Below are 24,397 nucleotides of genomic sequence, written 5' to 3'. Positions count from 1 at the left end.
AGAGACACAGCGAGAGAGGGAACACAAGCAGGGGGAGTGGGAGAGGGAGAAGCAGGCCTCCCGCGGAGCAGGAAGCCCGATGCGGGGCTCAATCCCAGGACCCTGGGATCATGACCTGAGTCGGAGGCAGACGCTTAACCATCTGAGCCACCCAGGCGCCCCCAAGATTTTTATTTTTTTAAAAAACTCAGAGGCGGCCGGGGAGGGGGATAAAAATAAAAACTCCGTTCAGAAGTTGCTGTTGCCCCTGTAATTGGTATTCCTCTTTCCTCAGCACTGGCGTGGATGCTCCCTTCACCCGGCCTTTGGGGACTCAGTTGCGTTTTGATGGCGGCAGCCGCGGCTGGGTGAGCGGCCGGAGACTGTGCAGTACTCCTCCCGTCGGGAGAGGATCGCTTTCTCCCGCCATCACCACCTCCGCGTTGGTGGCGGGGCCTTTCCCTCTTTAACCTCTCCGCCACGCTCGAAGGGACGAGAAGATGCCACTGCCATTTGGATTGAAACTAAAACGCACCCGGCGCTACACGGTGTCCAGCAAGAGCTGCCTGGTTGCCCGCATCCAGCTGCTCAATAACGGATTTGTGGAGTTCACACTGTCCGTGGAGAGCACTGGCCAGGAGAGCCTGGAAGCTGTGGCCCAAAGACTGGAGCTGCGGGAGGTGAGCCACCCCCCTGCCCCACCCCCCCCAAAAAAGGCTGCAGGCTTCTCTAGCCTCGCTTTGTGCCTTCTTCCTTCCCAGACATTTTAATGCATGCTGGCTCTGTGTTCTCCAAGTATGTCGCTGGCCATGATGTCCAAGTCTGCAAGCCCCCCTCCCTGTGAAGAAGGAATAGATACAGAGCAAGAGGTCTTTCTTTGGGTGTGCCCCATAAGATCACTAATAGTGCTGAGTTTTGAAAATGCTTATATTTATTCCCATAAAATGTAATCCAAAATCAAATAGTAATGCGTTTAGGATTGTCCGCAAGTTCCTTTTTCCTTTTCTTTTTTAAGATTTTTTTTATTTATTTGAGAGAGAGAGAGAGAGAGAGAGTGTGCATGAACAGGGGGGAGGGGCAGAGGGAGAGGGAGAAGCTGACTCCCTGCTGAGCAGGGAGCATGATCCCTGGCTTGATCCCAGGATCCTGAGATCATGACCTGAGCTGCAGGCAGACGCTTAACCAAATGAACCACCCAGGAGCCCCCCAAGTTCCCCTTTTCTAATAGAATCCCAAATGCGTCATCCTGACCTAGTACAGTTTACTGATTTCATTCATTCATTCAACATTCCTTGACTGTTTTGCACAGGCCACACCAAGATTGTAAAGACATATTGTCTGAGTTTGAATTCTGGTTTCTTCACCAACTGGTTGTTTAACCTTGGATGAGTTATGTGACTCTCTGGGATCTAGTTCCCTCATCTGAACCATGGGGATAACAGTGGTGCCTAATGCTCGAGAGTGGTTGTGTGATTTAAAGTGCATGTAAAGCCAACCCCCCCCCCCCTTTTTTTAACTTTGTCCTTTTTTTTTTTTTTAAGTTTTTTTTTAGTAATCTCTATACTCATTGTAAGGCTTGAACCCACAACCCCAAGATCAAGTGTCACATGCTCTTCCGACTGAGCCAGCTAGGTGCCCCAATGCTAAAGCTGTAACAACAGTCTGTTACAGTTATCATAGGGAGGTTTGCCCTGGAAAACCCCTAATCTCGTCTGTAGGAAGTTGTAGAGTCCTCAGGGATCCACATAATGTCTTAAATTTAAAATGCTATGTAAGGCCTGTGAAGAAAAGGGCTCTAATTAAATGTAAGACCCTTCCTGTCTTTGGCTGCTTGGTTCTGGGGTAAGAGAAAGATGGAGAAACTGGTTATTCCCTGTAAATGCCCAGGTTATATTCCTAACTGGAAATCCCATTGTTGTAGTTCATAAAAAGTTAGGAATAGATAAACTGTGCCCCCGGTGACTATTCAGAATCATTTGATTATTTGATATTAAAGACCTGTTAGGTGCCAAGGACATATGTAGTAGGAGCTCATGCTAGTGTTGACACCAACCAGTAAGAAAATAGGCTGATCCATGCTATGATAGGGAAAGTAGAGGGTGCTATGGACAATAGGGAGAGGCAGCAGAGGGGAAAGGGATGGTGCAGGGTGGACTTGCTGAAGGCTGGAAAGACTGTTCCACCAAAGGAACTGCAGGCCAAAGACATGAGGCAGGTGTTCTACCTGGAGCCTCAGGTGGGGAGAGGAAAGGCTGAGAACAGGGCCACATAATGCTGGGTTTTTGTTAAAGGCTTTGAGTTTGTCATGAAAGTAGTAGGTAAGTTAGTGAAGGATTTTATTTTATTTTATTTTTAAATTTTATTTATTATTTTATTTTATTTATTATTTTATTTATTTTTAAGTAATCTTCACACCCAACATGGGGCTTGAACTCACAACCCTGATATCAAGAGTCTTATGCTCTTCCGACTCAGCCACCCAAGTGCCCTATTAGTGAAGGATTTTATTTATTTTTTATTTATTTATTTTCTTTATTTTTAAAAAATATTTTATTTATTTATTTGACAGAGAGAGACACAGCGAGAGAGGCAACACAAGCACGGGGAGTGGGAGAGGGAGAAGCAGGCTTCCCGCAGAGCAGGGAGCCCGATGCGGGGCTTGATCCCAGGACCCTGGGATCATGACCTGAGCTGAAGGCAGACGCTTAACGACTGAACCACCCAGGTGCCCCTATTTTTTATTTTTTTAAAAAGGATTTTATTTATTTATTTGACAGAGAGCAAGCACAAGCAGGGGGAGTGGCAGACAGAGGGAGAGGGAGAAGCAGGCTCCCCCTGATTGTGGGGCTCGATCCCAGGACCCTGAGAGCATGACCTGAGCCGAAGGCAGACGCTTAACCAACTGAGCCACCCAGGTTCCCCTAGTGAAGGATTTTATTTGTTTATTTATTTTTAAAGATTTTACTTATTTATTTGACAGAGAGAGAGAGACAGGGAGAGAGGGAACACAAGCAGGGGGAGTGGGAGAAGGAGAAGCAGACTTCCCACTGAGCAAGGAGCCCGATGCGGGGCTCGATCCCAGGACCCCGAGAGCATGACCTGAGCCGAAGGCAGACGCTTAACAACTGAGCCACCCAGGCACCCCTCCCCTAGTGAAGGATTTTAAACAGGGGGTTTGGTGTGATTGTTTTTGTGAAGAGTGGGCCTTCTGGAGAACGAGTAGAAAGGCGTAGTTGTGGTGCAGATGATAGTCACTTGGATCTGGATGGGGATGGAGAGAAGTGGCTGGAATCTGGAAATATTCAGGACCTACCTGCCAAGTGTGGAGAAGGGCTAGCCAGAGGGTCCAGGTTGATACTCAGGTTTCAGTAAATGGTGGAGCTTGTAACTGGGAGAGGAAGCATAAAAGGAAGAGCAGGTTTGAGGGGGATAGGGAGAGGTGTGTGGTGAGATCAGTTCTGGAAGTGCTCAGTTAGGGATGTGGGTTGGAGATGTTGCGCAGGCAGAGGCATGTCCAGGCTTGGAGCTCAGCTCGGGGTCAGGATTTGGGAATCATCAGTCTACATCAGTTCATCAAAGCTGGGAGAGGGCATGAGGCTGTCTAGGAGAGAGAGAGAAGACGTAGCCGACTCCTGGGGTTGAATAGAGGAGGCCGAGCCTTAGGAAGGAGCTAGAATGGAGCACCAAGAAGGAGAAAGGAAACTTTTTCTAAATTCACCATATTTGAGCTGTGAAGAGTGACTTTTAAAAATGGAGGAACATTATCCCCACAGGAAAATATTGCTATTCATTATAGCAACAGCGTCTCAGAGCTGTTGAAATTCTCTGCATATCATTCATTCTGAGTTTCATAACACGTTTTCAAGAGAGGTTGTGAAAGCCTTTGTAGAATTTAAGGGGAATTGGGAAACTCTCTCTCCAGTTTGGAAGGTATATGTTACAGAGCTTGGATGGAGGTGATGAGACAAGAGGGTGTCAGCTGGGCACAACCACTCCCACGGGGCAGGGTAACCTTGATGGAATCAGCACAGTTTAGAGCAAGGGGTTCAGCTTAAAAACCTATTGTCGGGATGCCTGGGTGGCTCAGTTGGTTAAGCATCTGCCTTCGGCTCAGGTCATGATCCCAGAGTCCTGGGATCGAGCCCCACATCCAGCTCCCTGCTCAGTGGGGAGTCTGCTTCTCCCTCTCCCGGCCGCTCTGCCTACTTGTGCGTGCGCTCTTCTCTGTCTTTCTGTCAAATAAATAAATAAAAAATCTTAAAAACAAACATACAAACCCAAAAACCTATTGTCTTTGGGAGTAAGACATGCGTTACCCCAGCTGACTGAGAAGGTTATATAAAAGCAGGATGCCAGTTTCATAATTTACAATGAGATATGGAACCACCAAGAGCCCTAAGTATGTGTGTTCTCTGGCCAGGCCATGTTCCCCTGTAGGCAGGCCACATGGGAGCCAGTGCAAACTAGAAATTGCTTGGTGAGCATGGAACCAGAGAATGAAACTGCCCTGAAAACCTTCCCTATCTTCATAAGGGGAATGGTGCTGCCTCCGGAACCAGACAGGTTCCTTTGAGTCCGGGTATCCTTTCTGGGCAATGCTTAGGTGGGCACTGCCTTTATTTGCCTCTTGAGAAGACTCTTTAATAGAGTGGTTAAGACATTTGCAAGTTGAATCAGAAAAACTTGAGTTTGGACCCCAGTGCTGCCATTTGTTAGTTATGTGACCTATTAGTTATGTGATCCAGTCCAAGTGATACACCACATTGTCACATAATTCATAAATCAACTGTCCTGTCCACTTTATGCACATCTCTCCTTCATTTATAACAGTTCACATAGATGGAGATTTTTTATCTGCAAGAAGACAACACGAGACTGAAAAAGGAACTTTTACAATAAAAACATTTTTTAAAAAGTGATTTTGTCCAATTACATTTGGAATTGGAATTTTTCAAGTCTACTGTTTTTCATCTGTGGATTGGGGATAACGGTAGATAATAGTAGTATCTACTTGATGGTGGCTGTGGGGATTCAGTATTAGATGAAAAACATTTAGCAGAGGGCTTGGTATGTGAGAAACTCTCAGCAAGGGTGTCTCTTCATTACTGTTGTAATTCGTGACTCCCATTTCCATGTTGCGGTAACTGACCAACTTCTCTTCAGATTAATTCTTTTGTAAATATCTTGTATTCTCTTACTAAGTGGAAAAAGCAGTGTTTATTCATAAAATGTTCTTATAGTAAAAACAAGTATAGTGGCCACTGGTAATCACACTTTTTACGTTACTAAACTTAAAATTTTAGTGTACCATTTTAATTTAGCAGTCATATTTGAATCTCTTTTTCACGGCACTGGAAATTAATTTGTACAGTGTCACTGCCGTCTTGCCCTCCCCCTCAAAAAACAACAGAACTTCAGTAGGTTTTTACTTCTCTATTAGCCTGTTTCTTCCCTCTTGCTGTCAACCTATGATTAAAAACAAAAAAAAGTTTTATGAAATTTTGGATTAAGTTTTTTTTTTTCTTTAGGGTATGTCTTTCTCAAGGATTCTTTTTATTTTTATTTTATTTTATTTTATTTTTTTAAAGATTTTATTTATTTATTTGACAGAGAGAGAGACAGCGAGAGCAGGAACACAAGCAGGGGGAGTGGGAGAGGGAGAAGCAGGCTTCCCGCCGAACAGGGAGCCCGATGTGGGACTCGATCCCAGGACCCTGGGATCATGACCTGAGCCGAAGGCAGACGCTTAACGACTGAGCCACCCAGGCGCCCTATTTTTATTTTTTTTAAAGTAGGCTCCACGCCCAGCATGGAGACCAATGCGGGGCTTGGACTCATGACCCCAAGATCAAGACCTGAGCTGAGATCAAGAGTCGGACACTTAACCAATTGAGTTCCCCAAGCATTCTTTTTAAATCTTATATTACTTTTGATAATCATATTTTTATCATGTTGTCATGGGTTCTAATTAGATTCATTGCAAATTATTATTTCTTGTACAGGGTACCTTCCTTTATCATAAAGTCTTTATTCACCTTAATTCGCATGTGGTTGGTGGGATTTTTAAATGTCCAGTTAGGAAATGGAACTTAAAACACCCTGGAAGCTTTTTTTTTTTTTTTTTTTAAAGTACTCTCTATGCCCAACATGGGGCTCAAACTGAGGACCTGAGATCAAGAGTCACATACTACCCTAGTGAACGAACCAGCCAGGTGCCCCAACCCTGGAGGCCTTTAAAAAAAAAAAAAAAAAAAAAACCACAAATTTTATTTATTAGGTAATCCCTATCCCCAACATGGGGCTTGAACTCATGACCCTGAGATCAAGAGTCACATGCTCTACCAACTGAGCCAGCCAGGAGCCCCTTCTGAAATTCTTTTGAAGATGACTTTTTCATGTTTTTGCTGTGATACATTATGTGTTAGTTTTATAACACTCAGCTATTTCTGAGTGTTTTGTGTGTGTATAGGCGAAGGGAGATCCTCACTGACTACAATATGGTGCACATACATAACTACAGTTTTAAAGTTGAGATCAATACTAAGCCATCAGGTGAAAAATCAAGCAAAATTTGCAAGTTCTTCCTGTGGCCTTTCATTTTAAGATTATAATTAGGCTTTGATATTTGGTTGCTCTGCGGTGGTTTATCACAGATCTTCAGAAAAAAAATTTAATTGTATTTGAAGTGTATCACACATAAGTCAAATTTTTATTCTTTAGACTGTAAGCTCTATCAGAGTAGGACTGTTACGTCACCGGTGTCTGTAATAGTGGCTTGTACCTTACAGAACGATGTTGCTGAATAAATGTCTACTTAGTTTAAAAATTAAGGGTCTTGTTTTGAATTTACATTGATAAGCATAGGCAGTAGTTCAGTTAAGTCAGCCTTTATTGGCTATATGATTTTATTTCCTGGAAAGAGTTGAACATTTACAAACCTTTGAACACAGGTAGAAAAGTACCTTTTTCTTGAGAATTTTATTTCTTTTTCACTTTGTGGCTTCTTCTGAAACACTTAGAAAATAATCAGGCTTTAGGGACTCCCTGAGGTAAGATTGCTATATCAAGGCAATGTCAGCTACTTTTGAACAGATTGTTCCCGTAATGCTTTCTGGCTGATGGGGACACTTTTTGGCTAAGGGATTTGTTGGTATAGAGAGGGATCAAGCATATAATGCAAACCATTACTCTCAAGCACAACTTTAGAAAGTGTTCTTGGCCATCAGAGTGTTTTATTTTAAATTAGTGTCTTAGGTATTCCAAATATCCACTGACCTTATCTTGACTGTTATCTGAGTAGACCTCAAGAATTTCATGCGTATTTCCTTCTGCACTAGCTGTTTTCAGTTGGACTCTAAAAATAACTGAAATATGTGTAAGGTAAAAAAGTATAACACCTGCAAACTTTTCAACCTTTTGGGTTGAATATTTATTTATTCAGGTATATAGGTTATAAATCAGATAAAATTGATGTATAGACAAGTATCAATAAATATCTTTAGTTAGATCTATTGGACCATCTGAAGCAAATGTAAATTTTAGATTGGCCTCTCTACCTAGATAAAGAAAACTTTCCAAAGTAAAAAACTGATTAAAATGAGCAAGGATTTTTCTTGATTTTTAGGTTTTCTGTTACTTTTTTTTTTTTTTTAAGATTATTTTAAAGAGAATGTGAGTTAGTGGGGGGGTGGCAGAGGGAGAAAGAGAATCTCAGGGACCCTGAGATCATGACCCAGGCTGAAATCAAGTCTCTTGCTTAATAGACTGAGCCACTCAAGTGCCCCAGATTTTCTGTTACTTTTTTCATTTGGTCTAGATAATTAAGAACTAGCCATATAGGGGTGCCTGGCTGGCTCAGTTGGAAGAACATGCGACTCTTGATTTTGGGGTCGTGGGTTTGAGCCCCATGTTGGGTGTAGAGATTACTAAAAAAATAAATAAAATAAAATTAAAAACCCAGCTATATAAATAAGTAGAGGAATTATAAATGCAAACATGTAAATGTTACGCATTTTAATATAAGTAACATCACACAAGTTATTACAGAATTTCAACTATCACTTAATTTCTAATAAATTTAAGGGCTAATAGTGGGAGATGTTTTTCTCCCAGTATTGGATTTTCCACTTCAGAGACGTTAGGGAGGTCCTTGAGTCTCTCTCACCAACAATCTGCCACAGTCGTGTAGTCTCATCACCATATGGAATTAAGCATGAATTTATTCATGTGCGGAGGTTTGTGAGTTACAAAATGGTGGGCGTAGGGAACTGATGGTGTTTTGGGGATCTCACTAAGTTCTGTCATTGCCTTTGATGTATAAAGTTTCAGATTTCATTCCTTATAATACTAAAAGTTTTAGTGGCTTTCTGCTGCCCTCCTTCTGGGTGGATGAACATTATTGTGCTGGAAGCTTAATATGCCTTATCGCATTTAATCCTCACGTGGAATTAGGCATTACTTTCCCATTTTAAAATGTGGAAACAGAAGTTCTGAAAAATTGGGTGATTTGCTCCGCTAATCTGGATGATCACACAGCTAATAAGCAGAAGAGTCGGAATTTGAGTTTGTATCTGTCAGACTAATGCTTGACCTTTGACTTTTAAAGTTATAGAGATCATGGCCCCTTTAGAATCTGACAAAAATGCAGAATTTTGCATAGAATTTCAGGTGGTTCATGGATGCCCCCTCTGCCAATTCATTTATGAGCCAGGCTGTGGGCCTAGAAGACTCTTATAGATGAGGCAGTCTTTCCCCTGCTCTCAGCTTAACCTTTCTTTTCTTTTTTTTTTTTTTTAAAGATTTTATTTATTTGACAAAGATAGAGAGAGAACCGACTGAGCCACCTAGGCGCCCCTCAGCTTAACCATTCTCCTCTGATCTTTCTTTCTCCAGATAAAGGTGCTGGTAGGATAGAATATTTGTGAACAATTCAAGACCTTCGTATCTTTGGGAGAATAATTTGCCTCTTAAGTATATTCCTCCCCACCTGCACCCGCAAATGTCCTTTTTGAATGGTCTTTATCTTCAGATCTCAGGAAAGGACATTTGAGGTATTCGTTTCCTCACTGGGACATCTTACTCTTTTTTTTTTTTTTTTGAAGGTTTTATTTTTAGGTAATCTCTACACCGAACATGGGGCTTGAACTTACAACCCCAAGATCAAGAGTCACATGCTCTACCAACTGAGCAGCCAGGTGCTCCAGGGACATCTTGCTCTTGAGGGAAAAGCTCCTTTCAAGGAGGAAAGGGAGGAGGTTGTGAGTGGGAGTTTCTTCATTACACCTCTGATCCACGTCAGTCTTCCTTACCAGACAGCACCTTTGTGCCCACCTAAGCAATGGTGTGTGACAATTTTTCAATGAACGAATGGATGACTCATTTATGTATTAGCCAAATTCACTGGCCAGTTGTTGAGCCCTATATTTCATTCTTCTTGTCAGAAACACACCCTGCATTGTGGTTATTATTTTTTTTTTCTGTTAACAAGCCCTTTGCTCATATCACCTTTTTTTTTTTTAAAGTAGCTCTATGCCCAGTGTGGAGCCCAACGCGGGGTTTGAACTCCTGACCCTGAGATCAAGACCTGAGCTGAGGTCATGAGTCGGACGCTTAACCAACTGAGCCACCCAGGCCCTCCTCATACCACTTTCTTAACAGTATGCTGGTTTAGCAAATACCTTCCTGTTTGGTTCTCCACAGTTTGTTCATACATAAATGTCACTTATATTTATTTTTTAATGCACTGACAGAATATTCAGAGGCAATTTAAATTCTCAAGACTTAGCTTAAGATGCTGATTTCACTAGAAGAAACTATGCATGTCACAAATCCTATATGAGAAGTATCAACATGTATTAGGGATAACTTTTCCATGCAGGGTTTGTGTACCTTTCTGTAGTAGATTGCCCAAATGAGATCACTAAAAGGTATGCAGGGTTTAGATTTATAAATAGGACAGCATAATTACGTTATTTTGAATGAGCTTTAACTGAGCAGGCTAAGAAAATATACCAAGTGATTTCATGCTGCCTGGTAGTGGCTCATTTTCTTTGTGAATATAAAAACAATTTGCCTTTGTTCAGTATGTTCCAATTGTGTAGCTGGCTCAGGCTTTGACTTGACAAATTCATTTTGATGTCAAGTGAATTTTCAGCCAATTGAACTTTGTACCATTAGATTCAACTGTAGTTGGTAAAGCGAGGTTATGTGGGCAACAAGGTGGAGTTTTGGTGCCACATGAACTTGGGTTCAAATCCCTGCACACTACCTGTATGAACCAAGAAAACCAACTTAACTTCTCTGCATTTTGTTTCTTCCATGTGTGAGATGGTAGCACATGATAGTAAGAATGATGGCTGTTTACTGGGTACTAACTAGATGCCAGCACTGTACTAGGTGCTTTACCTATGTTTAGTTTATTCCTGAGTGTAATGGACTTCCTTCCTTCTCCCACCATCTCAGTGATGGAGTGGACCAAAGATGGACAGCATCCAGACCAAGGGGAGGTCCTGATGCAGAACATTTGTTAACTGGCAACTCTGGGAGTTTCTTTTTTTTTAAGATTTTATTTATTTATTTGAGAGAGACAGACACAGCGAGAGAGGGAACACAAGCAGGGGGAGCGGGAGAGGGAGAAGCAGGCTCCCCGCCGAGCAGGAGCCCAATGCGGGCTCCATCCCAGGATGGATCATGACCTGAGCTGAAGGCAGACGCTTAACGACTGAGCCACCCAGGCGCCCCAACAACTGTTTTTTAATGTAGAGTTATTTTTCTCTAGTCATTTCCATTTTTCCTTTTCATCATATAAATTCGCATTAGTTGAAATAATTTACCGAGGAAAAAATGGATTGGAGAAATATGACTTGAGGTGTTAATATGTTAAGTCATATCAGCCAATTAAGTTCAGAGCTACCCCTCTGAGAGTTAAGATATCCATTATAACATCCTTTCTCTTCCTCCCAGAGTTTGGTGTGAATTATCTAGAAAATAACCTTAATTCTCATTCACTCCTATTTTGCACCAAAGGTAATATTTAGAGAAGTACATATTTGACTTGTCTTTAGTTTTATGACTGGTACCTGTTTTGAAGTCAAATTTGTTTGAATGACAATGTAAGGAAAAGAACACATAAATTCTATATTACAGTATGATAACATAAAAATGAATCATGTTTAATAATGACTGCATCTAAAATTATACAGTATTTGTATAATATGTCACCTACTACTAGAATGCAGACTTCACTGTACACTACTCTAGTCTTAGTCCCTGGCTGGGGCAAGTAGCAGTGACAGCCCCCAACTAGAATTCAGGTCTTCGCTCCCGGTTTAGCATTTTCCCCTCAACACCACACTGCTTTTCCACTGAGCCATTTTCATTTTCCTAAAGAAAAGCAATCCGTGTTGGTATTTTCTTTTTTTTTTTTTAAGATTTTATTTATTTATTTATTTGAGAGAGAGTGAGAGCACAAGCAGGGGGAGTGACAGAGGGAGCAGCCGAGGGAGGGAGAGAGAGAGAAGCAGGCTCCCCGCTGAGCAGGGAGCCCAGTGCAAGGCTAGATCCCAGGACCCCGGGATCATGGCCTGGGCCAAAGGCAGATGCTTAACCAGCTGAGCCACCCAGGAGCCCTAAGTGTTGGTATTTTCTAATTATTTTAAAAGAAAATAGGGGTGCCTGGGTGGCTCAGGTGGTTAAGCATCTGCCTTCAGCTCAGGTCGTGATCCCAGGTGGGATCGAGCCCCACATCGGGCTCCTTGCTCAGCGGGGAGCCTGCTTCTCCCTCTCCCACTCCCCCTGCTTGTGCTCTCACTCGCTCTCTCTCTCTGGCAAATAAATAAATAAAATCTTAAAAAAAAAAAAAGGAAATAACTTATTTAAAAGTTTTTAAAAATTATTTCTAATAATTTATTTTAAAAGGGAAGAAAGAAAAAGAACAGAAAAGTTACCAAAAATGAAACCTGGTTAGTGAAGGAAATAGTTAAGTATAGAATTTCTTATACTAAAGAAGGTGTAATATGAAATTTTATGCCATTTAGGGGAGGACTTGAAAACTGTGATAATAGGAGCTAATATTACTTGAACACTTATTTTGTGTGAGACACTTTTTTAAGTGCTTTGAATATTTTTGCTTATTTTGGTCCCCAGCAATCCTTTGAGGGAGGCACTATTACACTCGTGTCCACTTCACAGATGGGTAACACAGGTGTGAAGGAACTTTGCTCATGCTTCCAGGGCAGAAAGCACAACCGGAGTAGTTCTTGCTCCGCTTTGATCAGCAGCTTTCTTCCCAGTGTGTAACTCTGGGCAGGTGACGGGTGGCCTGCCCTGGAGTTGGTGCCTCTAAGGACAGCTCGGCGCAGTGCAACCTCCCAAATCTGGTGGAGATTGTTTTAAGTACTCTTGAGATATTTGTTATCGTTTATTTTAATTACTACAATTTATTATTTTGCTTAAAATATGTTTTTGAAGTTGCATGAGGCACAGAAAGATAAGCGTGAGAACAAACATAAATCATAATTAGGCCAGCAAGACACCGTGGGGAATGCCTGAAGTGCTGAGGGCAGAGCTGTTTGATAGGGAACCTTCCATGAGCCTGTTGCCTGGCAGAGCTGGAAGTATCGGGCTGATGAAATGGATCCCAGGGGAATTCTCTGCTGAGAGATTTTCCAAAGCAGTAGCTCCTTGCACTGCTGTTGTTTGAACTTGGGGGTTTCTAGAGTCTGAATCTGCATCCAGACAAGAAAAGGTGGTAGAACCAGTGGGCCCATTGCAGTGCTTGCTGCATTCCCGGATGGAGCTGAATCACTGTGATTTAGCCACCATGCATGCAGGGGTGTTTCCAGCTGTTCACAGCATTTCACACCACCCAAGCGTTTCCACTCAGCTGTTTGTGAATTCCGAGCATGAAGACAGGGCCACTGTAAATTGTTACTCCATTTTACTCCATTTTCACTCTTCTGCAAGTCATGATTATCTTTACTGTCTGTCCATTGAGACTTTTATATTTCTTGAATATAGAATAATTGGATATGGGATAAATTGAATAGAGGATAACTCCTATTATCCTTAATAGCAAATACATATTTATTTCCAGATCATTCTCTTCTACAATAACAAAAGTATCTTATTTTATGCATATTAAATAGCACTTCTCAGAATAAAATGTAACTGGCATTATGGTATTTATTTATTTATTTTTAAAGATTTTTTATTTATTTATTTGACAGAGAGACACAGCAAGAGAGGGAACACAAGCAGGGGGAGTGGGAGAGGGAGAAGCAGGCTTCCCGCGGAGCAGGGAGCCCGATGTGGGGCTCGATTCCAGGACCCCGGGATCATGACCTGACCCGAAGGCAGACGCTTAACCATCTGAGCCACCCAGGCGCCCTGTACACTGAATATTTTTAAATTGTTTAAATACCATAATGCCAGGGGCGCCTGGGTGGCTCAGTCGTTAAGCGTCTGCCTTCGGGTCAGGTCATGATCCCGGGGTCCTGGAATCGAGCCCCACATCGGGCTCCCTGCTCCGCGGGAAGCCTGCTTCTCCCTCTCCCACTCCCCCTGCTTGTGTTCCCTCTCTTGCTGTGTCTCTCTGTCAAATAAATAAATAAAATCTTAAAAAAAAAAAAAAATATTGAGTGTATATTTCTGAGTTGCGCACCATTACTTAGTTAGGTACCCTTTGTGCCTTGGTCCTCAATGAAGAACATAGTTTAAAAGGAAATCCACTAAATCCTTAAGTGTGGCCTTTGTTAAGGGGAATCTTATAAATAAAAAAGGGAAAAAATCATTTTCTATATTAAAAAAGGAAACAGTTTTGCTCTTGGAGCATTTGTGTATATGGAAGAAGTATTTGCTGTAACTAGAAAATCACCTTGTAAAATATGTGGAAAAAACAGTTATTTCATGTATGATGAAAGCATGAGTTTTGAATTTCGATTAATGAAGAAAACAAGTATAGTTTTTAAGAACTCTTTGGAGTTTATTCATGTGTATCTGTTTAGGATTTTAACCACAAGAAAAATTTTCTTGATTTTATAATCTTCAGATCTTTCATGGTAATACTAATTTAAGAACAGTGGAACTGTTGTATTTTTATTTTTTTTAAGGTAGTGGAAAATAGTTGGGTAATATTCTTTCAGGCAATAGAAATGAACATTGATTTGATTCTTCATTAAAATGTATTTAGGCCCATAATCATTTATAGTTCTAAAATTGAATTCCCGGGGCACCTGGGTGGCTCAGTCGGTTAAGTGTCTGCTTTCAGCTCAGGTCATGAGGTCCTGGGATCGAGCCCCACGTTGGGCTCCCAGCTCAGCAGGGAATCTGCTTCTCCCTCTCCCTCTGCCTCTCCCCCCTCTGCTCATGCTCTCTCTCTCTTAAATAAATAAATAAATAAAATCTTAAAAAAAAGAAGACAGTTCATTTTTCTTAGAAAGTACAGTATATTTTTTTAAAGTTTGTTTACTTTTTGTAAACTGCACCCAACGTGGGGCTCAAACTCAGGACCCTGAGATCAAGAGTCGCATGCTCTTCTGACTGAGCCAGCCAGGTGTCCCACAATATAACATATTTTTTGAAGAATGAGCTTACTGTGTTTGGGGATCACTGTATTCTTCGTAGCATCTTATTGTCCAGGATAGTAAATAGAAAATATATGAGAGCTCACCTATGTAAGTAGTGATTCCATTTCACGCCTTGGACTTTCTTTCAATATATCCCTGAAATTAGCTTATCATTTGACTCTTTCCCTAGAAGTTAAATGCTGTAACAACAACAAAGATCTGGCCATTTGAGGAGTTCAGTTACATGGACTTCAGTTTAATAAAAGTTTGAGTGTAATGAGAAGACCAAAATGTACTTTTGATTGTTGTTTTCTTAGTCCTCATATGTGCTAGGGTATAGTGATGAAATAAAATAGATAAAACGTTATTTGACCAAGGACAGAAGAAAATGGATCAAAATTAAACAGACAAGGGAGAAAACACTGTCTGCTTAAGGCACCATGACCACCATACTCTCTGTCAAAAGGAAGAGGTACAATGCTTCATTGATGGCACATTCGGTGTAGAGGTAAGCTTCGGGCTTGAATTAGGTTAATACTTGTTAACTACCCTTGTTAGATGATCTCTGCCTCGGATAGGCTTTATCTAGATCTATCTTCTCTCATCACTTTCCTGATGAAAAGTCTTCTGACTTCTGCCTAGTCTAAGAAAAGCATCAGGATAAAATTATAGTTGCAATTTTATATGGGATTAACTTTTATCAAACTCAGTGCATCAGTGGCTTAAAAAACCTTCCAGCTAAATCGTGTGTCCCTTTGCTCTGCTTTAAAAATAGTACAACTAAAAGACTCTTAAAATAATTAGACAAGAAATGACTGGGAGATTAGGAAAGGGTTTACATTCTGACAAGATGTGGACCTGCTTGTAATAGCTTGTGTCTCTTTAGATGACTGTGATTTGGGGGACACCTTTTACCCAAGCTCAAAAATTTGTAAACTGTCTTTCCCTCTGAACATATCAAATCACCTTGTTCTCTGGGTAAATATTAGTTCATTTAAAGGAAGTCAGCCATATTGTGTCTGAAAAGAAGGGAAGTTTTGTAAGTGTAACTTTTGCTTTTACTGTAGTTTACACAGCAGGCACAAGTCTGTGTATCATTTTAGGGGAGTAGCTGTGAAAACTTTTAAATAGCTATGAAGAAAGTATTGAATAACTTTATGAAAACTACTGACATGTTCAGAACAAGATAGGAAAGAAAGGGTGAGGGTAAAAGTATCTGACAGTGGAGAAGTTTCACAGAAATCTTTTCGGTGGTAATTGAGCATTGATCTAGAAGATACTAGAAGATTCAGTGGTTTAGAGACTTTTACTGGAACGAGTTTCCCACAGGTCAGGTCAGCTTGCTGTGTCACCAGTGAGAGTAGACAGAGCTGTGGAGAAAGAGAAGCCACGTGGAAGTAAAGTTTCTTATCTGAGAAAGGTACTGGGAAGTTAGATAAGGAGCGGTGGGAGGCATGAACCAAAAGCCAGTAATTAAAGACTGGTGTATGGGGGAAATTTTTATTACAATTAAACCAAGCCTATAAATAAGACAGTGCATGCATAACCCAGAAGATTTGGACTCAAAAGAAGACACATGATTCTGGGAAAGTATCCTAGACCAAGAAACAATTGGTTAATAATAGTTGAGATTTAAGGCACATGGAGCTTGTCTGTACCAAGGTTTTTATATTTCTTTCTTTTAAGAAAAGGTCCTGGTGTATCTTAACTTTAAATAAAGAAGAAGGGGGCCTGGGTGGCTCAGTTGGTTAAGTGTCTGCCTTTGGCTCAGGTCATGATCTCATGGTTGTTGGATTGAGCCCTGCTTCTGGTCTGTCCCTCTCCCTCTGCCCCTCCCCCCCCACTCGTACTTGCACTCTCTCTCTCTCAAATAAAGAAATCTTTTACAAAAGAAGATAAATATAAAAAAAATTAAAAAGATAAAGAAAGAAATTTGACTATTACTTCGTCATATTTTCAAGGAAGAAGCATGCTTGACTCAAGTTTTGTGCTATTTTCTCAGTCACACCTGGAGAGATCCTATCTGGTGAATTAACGTACTCAGAGCAAATATAACAAGAGTGCTTTTAACTTATCAGCACGGTGATAACTTACAAAGTTCACCACAACTTTCTTAAGAAGGCAGGGTACATGTTATTTTCCCTATGAAGAAGCAGACTCAGGCAGCGACTAACTCAGGAGCGGGCGAGGGGCGGAGCCAGGACTAGGAGGTGGAGCCTTGTGACGTCAGTCTAGCGCTCTTGGCGTTACACGGCGCTAGAGGCTGCTATTGGAATTGCAGGCATAGCCCCTTAGAGAAAATCTAAGTAAGAGCGGGTACCAAAACAGCAAAAGTTGAAATCTCCGTCATGGCTTTGGAAAATGTGGTTGAACTTAAAAGTGAAGAAATGAAACCGCAATCAATTGGCTAAAGTACTGTGAAGTTGTATATACAATAAGTTATTTTTCTAATCACTTTTGGGAAATGAAGCAATCTTCATAACTTTGCCTAAAAACCAAGACTTACTCTTTTGTCCAAACAACTTTTTTTTTTAAGACTTATCTATTTATTTGAGAGAGAGAGGGAGAGAGAGCGAGAGCATGAGCGGGGAGCCAGAGGGGGTGTGGTGGCAAAGAGAATCCTCAAGCAGACCCTGCTGAGCGCGGGGACTGGCGGACTGGCGCAGGGCTCCGTCCTGAGACCCTGAGATCGTTACCTGAGCCGAAATGGAAAGAGTCAGCTGCCCAGCCGACTGAGCCACCCAGGCGCCCCCCAAACAACTATTTTTAATGCCAGTCTTTGGAAGGATTTATAAACTCGATTCCTCTTAAAAGAACAACCGTGGTTGTGGTTAAATACATGACTAATGTTTACAAGTTATTTGTTCCTTTGAGAAATAATTCCAGACTACAGTACTTTTATAATTCTTTATAACTTCTCTTTAAAGGATTTTTTGTTAGTATGTATATGCTCTCTCTTGCTGGAGAAAATATTACCCATCATCCTGCTGCTGCCAACATGCTATTTAATAAGCCCCTTTTTCCTTTAATTTGTCATCTTTTAACCTACTTTGAATTGGATAACCAACTCACTTAACTCATTAAAAATATGCATGGAATAAGAAAAAAAAGCTCATAAAGAAGACAAATTTCTTTTTTATTGGGACATTTATTATAACTTTGACTCCGACATATATTTTTCATTACACAAACACATTTTTGCCTATTCTGTGTTATTCAGTTATGTTCAGAGAATTGGTATTTCCAGATATTGTCTAACTGTACAAAATCTTGACCTAAGTATAGGTATTGGGAAATAGGAAATATTAACTCCTGGCTAGATCCATCTATTTCTGGCTCATTTTTTTCCTTAGACTTTTTCAAATGAAATGAATTTGATATATTTAAATATTTAAAAAGTAAGGTTTTAAAATTCTGTACTTGATTTTAATTGAGCATATCTGATCTTTAAAAAAAGACTTTTTTGAACTGAAATTCACATAACAAAATTCACCACTTTAAACAATTCAGTGACATTTATACATTCACAGCACCACCTCTACCTAGTTCAAACCATTTTCATTACCCTAAAAGGAAACCCTATACCTCTTAAGCAGTGAATTCCCTCCCCCTCTACCAACCACTAGTTAACTTTCTATCACTGTGGATTTATCTATTCTGGGTATTTCATTTAAATGGAATCATATAGTGGGACGCCTGGCGGGCTCAGTCAGTAGAGCATGCGACTCTTGATCTTAGGTTCATGAGTTCAAGCCCGATGTTGGGCATAGTTTACTTAAAAAAAAACAAATACAAAAACAGGGCTACATCTTTAAAAATAAATAAATAAATGGAATCATACAATGTGACCTTATATGCCTGGTTTCTTTCACTTAACATAATGTTTTTGAGGTTTATCCATATTTTAGCATGCATCTACTTCATTTTTTATGGCTGAATAATATTCCACTGTATGTCTGTTGCACAATTTATTTATCCTTTCATCTACTGGCGGACATTGGGTTGTTTCCATCTTTTGGCTATTGCATATATTCCTGGTCTGAATATCCATGTACCTGTTTTCATTTCTTTTGGGTATATATCTAGAAGTGAGATTGCTGGGTCATATGATGATGATGATTGTATGTTTAACTTTTGAGGAACTGCCAAACTGTTTTCCATAGTGGCTGAACCGTTTTATATTCCCACTAGCAATGTATAAGGGTTCCAATTTCTCCACATTCTCACCAGCACCTTTTATTTTTTAAATTATAGCCAGCCTAATGGGCATGGAATAGTATCTTATTGTGGTTCTGAACTGCATCTCCCAGTGACTAAGAATGTTGAGCATCTTTTCATGTGCTTATTGGCCATTTGCATATGTTCTTTGGAAAAGTATTTTCAAGTCCTTTGTCTGTTTTTTAGTTGAGTTGTCTGCCTTTTTATTGTGTAAGAGTTATTCATATATCCAGATACTAGACCCTTAATCAAATATATGATTTGCCAATATTTTCTCCCATTCTATAGTTGTCTTTTTACTTTCTCGATGTGCTCCTTTGATACACACAGTTTTAAATTTTGATAAAGTCAAATTTATCTGTTTTTTCCTTTTTTGCTCATACTTCTGGTGTCATCTAAGAATCCATTTCCAAATTCAAGGTCATGAAGATTTACCTCTGTTTTCTTCTAAAGAATTTTACAGTTTAGTTCTTATATTTAGGTTGTTGATTCAGTTTGATTAATTTTTATATACTGTGTGAAGTAGGGTCTAACTTCATTGTTTTGCATGGTGTTTGTTTGTTTTTGAGAGAGAGAATACGTACATGTGAGTGGGGAAGGGACAGAGAGAGGGGGAGAGATTCCTAAGCAGGCTCCATTCCCAGCATGGAGCTCGATGCAGGGCTTGACCCCATCACCCCAAGACCATGACCTGAGCCTAAATCCAGAGTTGGCTGCTCAACTGACTGAGCCACCCAGGCATCCCTTTTCTTTTGCATGTTGATCTTCAGTTGTCTTAGAACCATTTGTTGAAGGGTGCCTGGGTGGCTCAGTCGTTAAGCGTCTGCCTTTGGCTCAGGTCATGATCCCAGGGTCCTGGGATTGAGCCCCTCATCGGGCTCCCTGCTCCATGGGAAGCCTGCTTCTCCCCCTTCCACTTCCCCTGCTTGTGTTCCCTCTCTCGCTGTCTCCCTCTCTCTGACAAATAAATAAATAAAATCTTTAAAAAAAAAGAAAAAGGGGCACCTGGGTGGCTCAGTTGGTTAAGCGACTGCCTTCGGCTCAGGTCATGATCCTGGAGTCCCGGGATCGAGTCCCACATCGGGCTCCCTGCTCAGCAGGGGCTCTGCTTCTCCCTCTGCCCTCTTCCCTCTTGTGCTCTCTGTCTCTCATTCTCTCTCTCTCAAATAAATAAATAAAATCTTTAAAAAAAATAAATAAATAAAATAAAAAAATTAAAAAAAGAACCATTTGTTGAAGAGACTATTCTTTCTCCACTGAATGGTCTTGGCATTCTTGCTGAAAATCTGTTGACCATAGATGCACAGTTTTATTTCTGGACTCAATTTTATAACATTTATCTATGTGTCTCTCTTACACCAGTACCTCACTATTTTGATTAAGGTAGCTTTGTGGTAAGTTTTAAAAACAGAAAATATGAGTCCTCCAGCTTTGTTCTTTTTCATTATTGTTTTGGCTACTTGAGGCCCCTTGCAATTCCATATGAACTCGAGAATTGGCTTTCTCTGAATAAAGGATAGGGATTGCATTTGAATCCGTAGATCACTTTGGATAGTATTGCCATCTTACAATATTAAGTGTTCCAGTTTATGAACACTGGAAGTCTTTTCATTTAATTTCTTTCAGCAGTGAAGGGGCACTTGGCTGGCTCAGTCAGGAGAACATACGATTCTTGATCTCAGGGTCATGAGCTCAAGCCTCACGTTGGATATGGAGCCTACTTAAAAAACAATAGCAATAATTTCTTTCAGCCATGTTTTGTATTGTTCAAGATACAAATTTTTCACCTCATTTTATTTATTCCTAGATTTTTTATTGTTTTGGATGCTATTATAAATGAAATTGTTTTTTGAATTCCTTTTTAAATTTTCCATTCCTGGTGTGTAGAATCCATACTGATCTGTGCATGTTGATCTTGTACCCTACAACTTTGCTGAGTTTATTAGCTCTAGTCTTTCTTTGGGGACGGGGGGCTTTTTGGGATTTTTTTAAATGTATAAGATCATGTTTTGTGTGCATAGAAGTAGTTTTACTTACTCCTTTTTCAGTTCAGATGTCTTTATTTCATTTTCTTACCTAATTGCTCTGGCTAGAATTTCCAGTACAGTGTTGAAACAGTGGTGAACATGGTCATACTTGTCTTGCTCCTGATCTTAGGGGGAAAGCTTTCCATCTTTCACTCTTGAGTATGATAGCTGTGGGTTCTTCATAAATGCTTTTGATGATGAGAAGTTCTTTTGTATTCCTAGTTTTCTGAGTATTTTTACCAAGAGAGGGTTTTGAATTTTGTCAAATGCTTTTTTTGTGTCAATTCAGAAAATTATGAATTTTCCCTTCATATTAACAATATGTTACATTGATTCTTTTGTATGTTGAACTACTCTTGCATTTCTGGGATAAATCCCACTTGATCATGGTGTATGATCCTTTTGATATGCTGTTGGATTCAGTTTGTGTCTATTGCATCTATATTTATAAAAGATATTATTCTATAGTTTTCTAATGGTGTCTTTTGTCTGGTTTGGGTATCAGGATAATGCTGGCCTATAGATGAGGTAGGAAGTATTCTCTCCTCTTCTTTGATTCCTGCTCCCCCCACTTTGTTTTTTGGATGGGCTTTAAATTATTTTGGAAAGTTAATTATCCAGATGCTCAAGATTGTTATCTAAGACAAAGCCCCCAAAATGGACTTGTAGAGAAAATTTTACGCCAGATGAGAATTTATTTTATTTTATCTTTTTTTTTCTTAAGATTTTATTTATTTATTTGACAGAGAGAGACACAGTGAGAGAGGGAACACAAGCAAGGGAGTGGGAGAGGGAGAAGCAGGCTTCCCGCTGAGCAGAGAGTCCGATGCAGGGCAGGACCCTGGGATTGTGACCTGAGCCGAATGCAGACGCTTAACGACTGAGCCACCCAGGCACCCCGCCTGATGAGAATTTAATCACAACATTTTGTTGCTCAAACTCTATCCATCTTAGAAACAAACTATATTATAGTCATAAAATCTCATGCAATCAGATGTTGTTATTTCATTATGTATGTCTAGAAATTCTAAGGAAGCATTGAATCTAAGGATTATAGTGTTATGAGATTTTAGTTACCCATGTGTATGTAAACATTTCGAGTGGCAATTTTATTTATTTATTTACTTATTTACTTATTTATTGATTGATTATTTTAAAAAAGTATTTATTTGAGAGAGAGTGAAAGCAAGAAAGATCACAGAGGGAGAGGGAGATGCAGACTCACCACTGAGCAGAGAGCCTGATGTGGGGCTCGATCCCAGGACCCTGGGACCATGACCTGAGCCAAAGGCAGACACTTAACTGACTGAGCCACCCAGGCACCCCTCTAGAGGCAGTTTTAGAAATATAATACCTCCTTAGAAGTATTTAACAAGTTATAAACTTGATTTTGGCTAGGCTTAACTACTTCATAAGATAGAACTTGAACACAGGGGCAAGTACCAAAGCAAATACTTTAGTACATATAATCAGTTAATGTTCAAATGTCAAAAACCTTAGACTCTCCTAAAAATATAATAGCTGATCAGCAAATAATTTGCTATATCTATTATTTTAAGCCATTTACACAACTAGATAAAGTCCTTGCTACTCCTTTATAAGATACATAATTCATAAAAAACTAATGGTGTAATTTTACAAATGTATTTCCCTTTCTCTTTGATTTTCTGTCTATATGTGACATGAGTAATAAATGCATTGCTAAAATAAACTTAGAATATTTTAAGAATTAGTTTCTTTTTTTTTTTAAGATTTTATTTATTTATTTGAGAGAGAGAATGTGAGAGAGAGAGAGAGCACAAGAGGGGGGAGCGGGAGAGGGAGAAGCAGACTCCCCGCTGAGCAGGGAGCCGGATGTGGGACTCAATCCCAGGACTCCAGGATCATGACCCTAGCCGAAGGCAGTCACTCAACCAACTGAGCCACCCAGGCGCCCAAGAATTAGTTTCTTTTAGAATGTGCCTTTTTTAGAATGCTAGCAGATTATTCAGGTTTTTTTCTTTTAATTATCTCACGATCCATTTCACAAGGTACAACAACAAATTATACAGTAAACCTATAGTGTTTTTTGTTTTTGTTTTTTTTTAAGATTTTATTTATTTATTTGACAGAGACAGAGTGAGAGAAGGAACACAAGCAGGGGGAGTGGGAGAGGGAGAAGCAGGCTTCCCGTGGAGCAGGGAGCCCGATGCGGGGCTTGATCCCAGGACCCTGGGACCATGACCTGAGCCGAAGGCAGACACTTAACGACTGAGCCACCCAGGCGCCCCTGTTTTGTTTTTTAAGTAGGCTCCATGCCCAATGTGGGGCTTGAACTCATGGCCCTGAGATCAAGAGCCACATGCTCTACCAACTGAACCAGCCAGGTGCCCCTGTAGTAAACCTATAGTTTTATAACTATTTAGATATTTGTGTTTGTAGCATTGAAGTCCAACTATATTTTAGGGGAAAATTAATATATACAAAGAGTATTTTTAAGACCTTTTAATTTTGGTTAAAAGTGACATACTGTGGGGCTCCTTCCTGGGTGGCTCAGTCGTTGGGCGTCTGCCTTCAGCTCAGGTCATGATCCCAGGGTCCTGGGATTGAGCCCCGCATCGGGCTCCCTGCTCTGTGGGAGGCCTGCTTCTTCCTCTCCCATTCCCCCTGCTTGTGTTCCCTTTCTCGCTGTGTCTCTCTCTGTCAAAAAAAAAAAAAAAGTGACATACTGTCATGACCCAAATAGTTTTAGATCCTAAGGGATGCCCAGCTTTCTGGCTTATGGCAAAAAATAAGTATTTGTAGAATCAAGTTCATAGCAGTAGTATGTGTTATAGACCAAACATTGTACATTCAATCCAATTCTAAGATGAAAAACAAAACATAAATACAATTAACAAAATGTGTTGTAATAAGTCCATATATATGGAAGTAATTAAAAATTATTATTATTATTGTTTTTAAAGATTTTATTTATTTATTTGACAGACAGAGACACAGCTAGAGAGGGAACACAAGCAGGGGGAGTGGGAGAGGGAGAAGCAGGCCTCCCACAGAGCAGGGAGCCTGATGCGGGGCTCGATCCCAGGACCCCGGGATCATGACCTGAGCCGAACGCAGACGCTTAACGCCTAAGCCACCCAGGCGCCCCTAGAAAATTATTTTTGAGTTGGGTGTATAATTTATTTTGCTGATGTTTAGTAGAGTGGGCAAACTAATCTTTTAAAAATAACAATGATTTTCAGGGCACCTGGATGGCTCAATTGGTTAAATGTCTGACTCTTGATTTCAGCTCAGGTTGTGATCTCAGGGTTGTGAGATGAGTCCTGTGTTGGCTCTGCGCTCAGCGGGGAGTCTGGTGGAGATTTTCTCTCTCCCTCTCCCTCTAATCCTCTGCCCTCCCTCTCTCTCTCTCTCTCTCTAAAATAAATAAATAAATCTTTTTAGGGGCACCTGGATGGCTCAGTCGGTTAAGCATCTGCCTTTAGCTCAGGTCATGATCCTCAGGGTCCTGGGATTGAGCCCGGAGTTGGGCTCCCTACTCAGCAGGGAGCCTGCTTCTCCCTCTCCTCCCCATTCATGCTCTCTCTTGCTGTCTCTGTCTCTCTCTCTCAAATAAATAAATAAAAA

At 40.5% G+C, this 24,397-nt stretch overlaps 1 protein-coding gene across 3 annotated transcripts in view; it reads left to right on the top strand.

The window, feature by feature from the left end:
• The window catches only part of PTPN21 (protein tyrosine phosphatase non-receptor type 21), a 75,150-nt gene that overhangs the window by 4,539 nt on the left and 46,214 nt on the right, over positions 1-24,397 (top strand). For all 3 annotated transcript variants that reach the window (XM_032405731.1, XM_032405734.1, XM_032405733.1), the window contains one exon: positions 275-659. In XM_032405731.1, coding sequence (XP_032261622.1) covers positions 480-659 — 180 coding nt within the window. In that variant the 5' untranslated portion in view covers positions 275-479. The remainder of the gene's footprint in view (positions 1-274; positions 660-24,397) is intronic.

The sequence above is a fragment of the Phoca vitulina genome, unplaced genomic scaffold (assembly GCF_004348235.1).
Source record: "Phoca vitulina isolate PV1807 unplaced genomic scaffold, GSC_HSeal_1.0 scaffold7, whole genome shotgun sequence".
In the NCBI taxonomy this organism is placed as follows: Eukaryota; Metazoa; Chordata; class Mammalia; order Carnivora; family Phocidae; genus Phoca; species Phoca vitulina.
Note: the sequence above shows the minus strand (reverse complement) of the source record. Positions and strands in the feature narration are given on the sequence as shown.